Source organism: Aythya fuligula, chromosome 1 (genome assembly GCF_009819795.1).
Source record: "Aythya fuligula isolate bAytFul2 chromosome 1, bAytFul2.pri, whole genome shotgun sequence".
NCBI lineage: Eukaryota > Metazoa > Chordata > Aves > Anseriformes > Anatidae > Aythya > Aythya fuligula.
In genome coordinates this window covers 54,257,460-54,266,811 of record NC_045559.1, presented here as the reverse complement: position 1 = coordinate 54,266,811, position 9,352 = coordinate 54,257,460, and the positions used below count along the sequence as shown (strand labels likewise).

The window sequence follows — 9,352 nt, the reverse complement described above, 5'->3', positions numbered from 1 at the left end:
AGCCGCGTATAAACGCCTTGCTCTGCCCCAACACCTTTGCTCTCTGAGAAGTGTAGGGAACAAAGTTGTCATTGTAGGAACCCTGTTAGTATTTGGGTGTTGACAAATGAGATTTGATCCTTCGTTTTGGCTGATCCCATGCATAAGGCCTGCAGGCAGAGTACCAGACTTGACGCGGCTATATATAAACCCAGTGACAAAGTGAAATTCTTTAAAATCTTTATTTTTTGGTCTGAGAGCACGCAGGCTGCAGAGCATGAGACGGTTCCACGCATTAAGCTGCCTCCTCTTTTGCAATGCGATCTTTCTTGAGTGGTCCCTGGAGGAGAGAGAATAAATTATGTTAACAGCAGTCTATTGCACACTGATGACCACATCACATCCCAATTACAATGCTGCAATTTTTACTTAATTTCTCTCCTCTTGCTACAAATAAGTCTTCAATGACACCATCTGTTCCAAATCCCAAATCCCAACCCCACAGCTTCAGTGGAAAGCTGAACTTGGCACAGCCGGGGCTGCGCCGAATTAAGACTTCAATTTTAGTGGAGAATTGTTGGTGCCACCTAGCGGGGAAGCTCCTCTGCATCCAGAGAGTACGGGATGACACAGAGAGGACACAAGTGACACAGAAAGGACACAAGGACTGCAGATTTGCCTTCCCAAGTGACAAATAGAGCACAGCACAGCTCGGCCTTGGGGCAGCCCAAAGGCTGAGCTATAAACTGCCATTAACCAAAAAAAATAGTGTAAAGTGCAACACCGAAATGTGCCAGATTTCAGAAGTGTCCTTACCATGAAAGACTTCTTTTCCTCGGCTGTCTGGAAGCGGCCATGACCGAATTTGGAGGTTGTGTCAATGAACTTCAGGTCAATCTTCTCCAGGGCCCGACGCTTGGTCTGCACAAGCAGGGACTACGAGAGAGATGGCAGGTGAGCACAGCAGCAGCACCCTTTCTGCTCATCACCCCCATGGGTAACACCTCAAGTCACTCCAAACTCACACTTCAGCTGCTAGGCACAAGGCACATTTGCTAATAATAAGCACATGTTCACAAACAGTCTTTCTGGCTGGCTACACGAATCCCCACAGCCCAGACACCTGGCTCAGGGGCAGCGCAGCTGCTCCAAGCTGTTCCAGCCCACCTGACAGGCGTCTGCACGACTCACCTTGCGCAGGGTTAGGACCCTCTTCTTGGTCCCAACGACACAGCCCTTCAGCATGATGAAGTCGTTGGTCACCTCACCGTAGTGGACGAAGCCTCCCTGAGCAGGGAAAGGACAGTCAGTGCTCGCTAAGAGGCAAGATCATGATCCCCAGCTTGCTTACTGCCCAATTTTCTGTGCTGCTTCTGCGTCTTGGCCATTCCTACATTTACTCAAGTCCCCATTTCTTCTGTTACCTTTCACTGAGCCGAGTTTCTCTCTGCTGTGTGACTTCTGCTGAGAGCAGCAGCAACACCAAGAGGCTGACGAAACAGCAGAGACTGCTTCCCTGGCTAAATGATTCCTTATTTACATGAGCATCGTTCCTAGGTTTGTAACATCCCTCTAGATTGCTGCCAAATACTAGATGCAGTAAGCACAAGTTGCACAAGTCAGTACCAAGAATGACTCAGCAGCAGCACCACCTCCCACAGCAGCTTTTTTCCTCAAGAACTCTTCATTGAATCATTTCATATCTCATACCACGCCCATTTGCCTCCCAAAACTGCCACTCTCTCCACACAGCTGCGAGGACTCACCAGAGGGTTGATGCTCTTGTCAGACAAGTCATAGTCAGTCGATGCATTGTTTTTGATCAGCTTTCCATCCTTGATTTGGTAACCCTGACCGATCTTGTAGATCTAAAACGACAAGGACAGTAGGAACAAGGGTCAGGCATCAGTCAGAACGCAAACAGTTCTAGTTTGGGATGGAGAAGAGTGTCTGTTGCACTTGATAACGTGGCCATACAAGGATTTTATGGCTATCTATTGTATATGGCTACGGTTACAGCCCTCAAAATGGCATTCAAGCCAACAGAGCTAAGCCACCAAAGCACAACTCTCCATTTATTCCCACTCCTGCAGTAAGTGAGCCTGGCCAGCTCCTGTTCCTTCCCAGCAGCTCGGAGGCACACACACCTTACCTTCTTATTGATTTCAGTTCGATGGTGATAGCCCTTCTGACCAGCACGGGCCACGGAGAAGGCCACGCGAGCAGGATGCCACGCACCGATACAGGCCACCTTGCGCAGCCCCCTGTGAGTCTTGCGGGGCAGCTTCTTGGTGTGCCAGCGGCTGGTGACACCTGAAAGAGGAAACCAGAACAGCGTTGCTAACCCTTCTCAAGCTGGGATGCTGTTAAAACGTTCAACTGGAGCTTGAGGCACCTTTTGAGCTGCTGTCCCTGGGCAACAGAAGGGACACCCAGACCCAGCACCCAAGGAACTACCTGCTTGGCTTGACAAACCCACACACAGCTCCCCACAGCCCTCCCCGGCTGTCCCCGGATTGTGTTCTCAGAAGGAAGGCAGCATGGAATGACTCCTCACGGATGTCAGGCGCTGTGCCCAGCGCTTATTCCATGGTCTCATCACCGAACTGTGACAGCAGCACCTCCTCAGCTCTGGGGCCACGCATTTGTGGCAACTAAAGGCCAGGATTTCATTAACAATCGAACCCTGATGACAAAAAACCTCCATGTGGTTACCTTTGTACCCCTTGCCCTTGGTGACTCCGATGACATCAATCATCTCATCCTGGCCAAAGACAGTTGACACAGGCACCTGCTGCTCCAGCTTCTCCCGGGCCCAGTCCACTTTCTCAGCAACGGTGCCACCGTTCACCTGGATCTCCATCAGGTGAGACTTCTTCTGCCTCAAGGGAAGCAGGCGCATCTAGGACAGAAAGGATGAAATTTAGTTCCTCTTCAAGACAAACCTTGTATCAATTATCCAGGATCTTTCTAATCCTGGCCTTATCTTTTTTTTTTTTTGGAACTGAACGTACCCTTTTTGTCTAGGCACTGGAAGTTAATTGTATTTAATAGTCGAGTCCTAGCTAGACACTTTACATCACTTATAGCCAACTCAAAGATGGAATTACACCCCCAAAAAGGCCTGGCAGAGCACTGACAGCTAGGGACACGCTATTGCTGCCTCCTGCAGTGGCCCACAGCTGCCCTCAAGGCTACTCACCCACACTGTGAGCACACACTGTGTGCAGAATGAGGACTACTGGCACTTTTCACGTGCTCAAGTCATCACCAGACTGCCAGGTGGGCAGAAGTCTCCCTACTGAAGTGAAGCAAGCCTTGTGCTTGCAACCTCCCTTTTTTCTACTGTGTACCTGAGTCCTGCAGACACTTACCTGAGTGTGAGCCATGACTCTAATAACCTGGCAGTATTTCTTCATGCTATTGAAATCTTTCTCCAACTGCTTTTTGCCCTCCTCATCTTGCCATTTCTTGCAGTACTTGGTGAAGGCCTTCTTCTTGGACTTGTGCCTTCAGGAGCAGAGCAGAGACAAGGTTTGGCTAAGCCCTTCATCGATCCCCCCCGGAGGGGGGATGAGCGGAAGGAGCTGCCACCTTCGCCGCTTTGGGCTCATTGCCAGCTTCTAAGGAATCTTTTCCACTGGCAAGCGGAGCCTGGAGCTCATCAGGCAGAGGCAAGATTGCCAACGCTGAGCGGAGCTGCCATGAATCCCAAAGCACATTAATATTCACAGTACAGAAGACAAAAGACTGTAGAGAGATGTTGAACAATTAACAGAGTAACAGATCTTTAAAGCCATTGTGTCAGATGCTATCAGCTGCACAACACCCTTGGAAGCCTGAGCTACGCCTGACAGGTCGTCACTGCAACACCCGCGAGAATTATTGCGCTGCTCTGACGTCTTCTCGGCCTGCCAAGCTCATAAACAGGCTGCAGGCTCGAGACACGCTGGAGCCGTGCTCAGGCAAACGCGCATGTTTGGACCACAACAACAGTGCCTGGAACAGCAATCAGAACTAACACTCATCTTCCCCTTTCCTGAGCAAACAAGGCCACAGTCAGGACTCGACACTCATCAACAAGCGCCAGAGGCGATTTCCTTATGTCCGCCCGTCGAAGTTATCATCACATGTAGCCTGCTGGGGAGAGCTCAGGCAGAAGCCAACGCTGTCACCCCAAGAATGACACGAACACTAAGCTGTCATCTTCCCAGAAACACTGCTCTAGCGTGGCATGCTTTTAGGCCAGGTCATGGAGGCCAAACTTTAACTGCAGAAAAGCTGCACTAAAGTAACTTCCAACCCAGATTAAAAAAAAAAAAAAAAAAAGTTAAGTTGTGAGGCAAAAGTCCTGCTCTCTTACCAGTTCTTGTAGAAGCGCCGCTTACACTCATCGCTGATGTGCTCCGCAAAGATGGTCTTGAAGCTGCGGAGACCACGGGGGGTCTCCACGTAGCCCACGACGCCTACGATGACCATGGGAGGAGTCTCTACTATAGTGACTGCCTCAACCACCTCCTTCTTGTTCACCTCTGGAAGAAGACAAATACAACACATCAAAACCAGCATCAGCTGTTAAGCACCTTCTGCTCCTCCTCGCTCTCAAATCCTTCAGGTGAAAGGTTACATGCCTCAAATTCTTTTCACAAAGGCAAAGATGATGCATGGCAAAACGACCTGCTGAAAGTGGTAATTTAGAGCCTCGAAAAAACTAGAGGCAGGCTCAGCGGGCTGCAGACAAAGCCTGAGAAGCAAAATGGACAGCAGCCAGTAACAGAACTGAATCAGGACTTGACAATCAGCAAGGGAACACCAAAGGAGATTTACTCATGTCTACCCATACAGAAGAGGTCATCACACGTATTCTGAGTACAGATAAAGCAAGACATCATGCTCCTGTGCAAGTCACTGCACATGTCAAGAGGACCATTTATACGACTTCCACTCTCAAAGTCTTGCTGCTGGGACATCATTCATGCTGTATATGGTAACAGGAGGATTTTGGGGTGCTTTATAGCCCGCCCACCCACTCAAGAAATGCTTTGAATTGACGGAAGTCTATCTAGAACTAAAATCCACAGCTACCTATGACCTAAAAGTCCATCTTTCAGCATTTGTAAGAAAACATCTTCCTCCACGAGAGGAACATCAATACGTACTGGATCCAGGTCTGTCAACTTCACGGACAATGTGGGTCATCCCAGCTTTGTACCCCAGGAAGGCAGTGAGGTGCACAGGCTTGCTGGGGTCATCTTTGGGGAAGCTCTTCACCTTGCCCCTGTGCCTGCTACTGCGCTTGCGGGGCAGGAAGCCCAGAGACCCATGCCTGGGAGCTGAGAACTTGCGGTGAGACTGGAAAAAAAAGAGAATAAATATTTAATGCCTGCTTCAGGGATTCACTTAACCCCATCTGAGGGCCAGCTGCCAGCTCTTATCTTTAGTGAAAACTATATATAGTGAAAGACTTTTTACATTCTTAAAATTCTTCTCAGTATCAACTACTTGGCTTCTGAAATCCATTATAATATTAGAATATAGTTCTTATTCCTTAACTACGTTTTTCCTAGTTTCCTCAATGTCCTGTTTCAGGCTCGTTTTAAGAAACCACCAACTTGTTACGGAGACACACGTGCTGCAACGTGGTCACAGGGCACCACAAGGATTTCAGTACACCCTATAAATCTAGGGATAAAGAAGCACAAATAACCTTACAATATTTCAATAAAAGCCCCGCAAAGACTAAATAATTCCCCGTGGGTAACACGCAGCCCCCCTCCCACCTCAGTTCAAGCAGAATCCCCTCGTTAAAAGCAGCGCGACAAGCAGCAATGGAGGAGGCCCTTTCAGAAGGAATCCCCACAGAAGCCGCGCTAAGCAGAGCGGGTCTGGAGCCATCCCAAACCATTTCCCCCCTCAGCGCCCCTCGCCGCCCCCCGGCCCCAAAATGAGCCCGGCGCCGCCTCGATGAGGAGCAGAGGCGCAGCGGGATGGCGGCCGGGAGGCTGCCGGGGCCGGGATGGCGGCGATGGGCGGCGGATGGTGCGGGCAGGCCGCTGCGGGCCGCCATCGGCACCCACCATCTTGTCCCCGCGCCGCGCCGGAAGGGCCGGGCCGCCCCGCGCCAGCCCTACTTGTAGGCGGCCCGCCCCCCGCCATGGGGCCGGGCTCTCGCGAGTGCGGGAGCAAAATGGCGGCGGGGGAGGGGCCGGCGGCCATTTTGGGCATGGTAGCATAGGGGGATGGGGATGGGGATGGGGGCTTCGTTATGTCGCCCCTCTGAGGGGACATCTGAGCTCGGTCACCCGTCCCCGCAGGGTTTGGAGTGGGGACAGCGCTGTCGTGAGTCCTCTGCTCCTCGCCTGGCATTGAGGGTGGCAGCCACAGGTGGTATAAAAACCTGAGGCAGTGGGAGCAGCGCTGTTTGCAGTCTCCTCAAGCGCACTCAGCATCTTCCCCTTGTCATACAATAAAGATTTTTTCAAAAAAGCCAAACAAAATTAAAAAAAACATCACTATAGCCAACACCAAAACGTGCTTATAGCTGAAGGAAAAGACAAGGGAGGTATCAGTGGGTGCCTCACTACATTCCTGTTCTTTAAGTTGTCCGCCAACCTAAACTAGAGTGGAAGGACCAAGGCAGAGGCGGGCTCGGATCTGCTTACAGAAAGCTGCCCACAGTTGTCACAACATCGTCAAGTTTGGCTAGCCAGATCAGAAATCTGAATTGGCTGAATTTTGTGAATTAGTTTAGGATGCATTCGGTTGTCTTCTGCAGTGCCATGCGCTGAATATGCTGGGCAGCCAATACTGAAGGCCTTAGATATGAAAAAGTGCATTGAAGAAATTAAATCTTTCCTAGAACGAAGCTTCTGAGATGGAACCAGGAAAATATTACCTATTTAATACCTTTCTTGAAAGTGTAAGCGAAACTTGTAAGTACACTTACAAGTAATAACAGGCAATGTTATCCTTTAGTCTTAAGAAAACAAAATTAATGGGGGGTACATAATAAAACACATGCAACTTCTTAAATAATTCTTTGGCTGTGTCATTTATTATGTTGTCCAATACAATATCCCAGTGTCATCTTTCAGATGTACATAGTGCTAGAGAGTGTGTAGCACTGCAGTCAACCTTCTCTTTTTTTTTTCTTTCTACAAAAAAACCCACAATATTCTTACTCAAAGCTGTGAGCGAATGCATGCCTCAGCAGAAAATCCTGACATAATATGTAGCTGTTTTTATTAAAAAGCTCCATAGTCATAGGGAACTGTAATGACTCAAAACACGCTTGACAAATCTTCACTTTAAAAAAGATATTAGACAACGTGAAAAAACACAGTAACAACAAAGAAATGAAAACACACTATTTAAAAATTAATAAGCTAAAATAGGTTTTACTGCTAACATTGGCATCTGTTTTGCTTATATGCATATCTCAAAACATCAAAAGACATCAAATGAATTATTTCTTGCAGGGACATGTTCTCAAGCGGATTGCGTGTTCTTCAGGGACTGTGTCCCACTGTCTCTTTCCACGGTGCTTGGTACAACACAGCTCCAAATTCAATTAGGGCCCCTCTGGGTTACTGCTGAATTAATAATAAACAATAACAACAATGTAAGTGATAAAGTTATGCTGTGACAAGGGAACCAAAAATAAGACTTATTGTGGAACCTGTCGGAGATCTTGTCAGTTATGCTATTCACGTGTTATTTCTCTTGCTCCACGTACAACTGCTCTTGGCATACCAATAAGCACCACGAAGACAAGCTCTGTCATGGGGTGATGCTGGATCTGCTCATGTCCGTGGCTTGCTTACGCAGGAGCTTGCACAGAAGCATCTCTTTAGCACAGGGGCGAAGCAGAGATGAAACCTGAACAGGGGGGGAGCTGAAGGACGGCAGATAAATTATTCACTCTCCTTCCTTTGGCACAAGGAAATTGGATAGGACCAGACCACAGAAACTCTCTCAGACTTCTCTAGACCTGAAATTGCGTGAGTGCCATTGCAGGATAACTGATTTGACACGCGACTCCAGCTGAGACATGCCCTGAAGCGTCTCTGAGCCCTGCTGTGGGGCTGTAGCGCTTTCCCTCGGTGTCAGCAAGCAGAGCCCTGGCATCCAATGGAGTTTCCTTTTTTAATCCTGAGGGATACACAGACAGCAGGAACCAGTCACTAATTAAAGTAATAAAAGCCAGTTTGTTTGTGGTTTTCACACTTTTTACATATTTAAGAGATGCAGGACACCTAGCCAGGTGGACGATAAACCAGCACAGCTGGGAGCATCCAGGAGGCCCCTGGCACTGTGGGGACATCAGGGCAAAACCCTGTGCTGGCGGTGTCCCCAGGGCCGGACACCTCCTCCCTACAGCACACGAAGCCATCCGAATTCCCACCGCTGGGATCGGTTGATCAGTGTGGCGGAAGGGCTGCATGTTATGATTGTATCAAGTTACTGCAAACATTAATGAAATAGTTGAAGCAAACACCTTCCAACAGAGCCAAATCCTGCTGCCAGCTGTGCAGGTGTAGCTGAGAGCTAAGGTGTTCAGGACAGGAAGGCAACTTATGCATCTAGTGTGAAAAAAAAAAGGGATGCTCTGTTTGGAGGCCCCTTACGGATGCTTTGTGAGGAGGATATTTCATTGCCTGCCTGAATGTGGGGCAGGAGGGCTGAGGGTCTGGCCATGCAGCTCGTCTTCCCAAATATGTGAAGTGGGATGTGAAGTGGGACTGTCCATCCCCTGTCTGTCCCCAACCTGCCCCACGAGAAGGAGCAATAGCTGCTCACAGCTATTGCTATTGGGCAACCAAAGGCCGGGCTTTAATTGCTCATTTATCTCCCCTAGGCTTGCCTCTAGCTCCTACACCCGGCTCTGGCGTTGTAGGGCTGGGTCACAGACTGCCAATAAAACAAATTCAAGCTTGGGCAGGACGAAGAGGTGCCGGAGCGAGCTGAGCACGTTCCCCACGGAACCGGTCTGCAACCTGCTGGTTTTGTTGCTTCGTCAGCCTTTGAGCTCAGTTTTTTAGCAACAAGGAGCCGGAGACATCCCGTGGTTTGCCTGGTGGTGTGGGGCAAAGCTGGGCTTCGGCCGTGCCCAGGCTGGCCTCAACACCAGGCAGCCACAAGACAGGATGCTGCGCAGCCTCACCCACGCGCCCTGCACCACCTCCCACGGCTAGACCTGAAAAAACATAATAATAAAGAAAAATACAAAAAAAAAAAAAAAAAGAAATAGATGGAGGGGGAGGAGGGGAGGGAAGGGGGAGCGCTCCCGCGCGGCGCGCCCCCGCGGCGGCGGCGTGAGCGCGCCCGGCTCGTGCCCGCGGGCGCGGGGCTGGCAGGCGCGGCGCTGCCCGGC

At 49.7% G+C, this 9,352-nt stretch overlaps 1 protein-coding gene and 1 non-coding gene across 2 annotated transcripts; both read right to left on the bottom strand.

Moving 5' to 3' along the window:
* Positions 1–202: 202 nt before the first annotated feature.
* Positions 203–6,088, bottom strand: RPL3 (ribosomal protein L3). Its single transcript, XM_032205010.1, has 10 exons — positions 6,057–6,088; positions 5,139–5,331; positions 4,343–4,511; positions 3,354–3,489; positions 2,695–2,881; positions 2,132–2,292; positions 1,746–1,847; positions 1,171–1,266; positions 796–915; positions 203–319 (listed from the first exon to the last, which is right to left on the bottom strand). The coding sequence occupies exons 1-10, from the start codon at positions 6,057–6,059 to the stop codon at positions 275–277; spliced, it is 1,212 nt and encodes a 403-aa protein (XP_032060901.1). The 5' UTR covers positions 6,060–6,088; the 3' UTR covers positions 203–274.
* Positions 2,497–2,589, bottom strand: LOC116485249. The gene has a single exon (XR_004252847.1). It is a non-coding gene; the product is annotated as a small nucleolar RNA U83B (small nucleolar RNA).
* Positions 6,089–9,352: the final 3,264 nt, after the last annotated feature.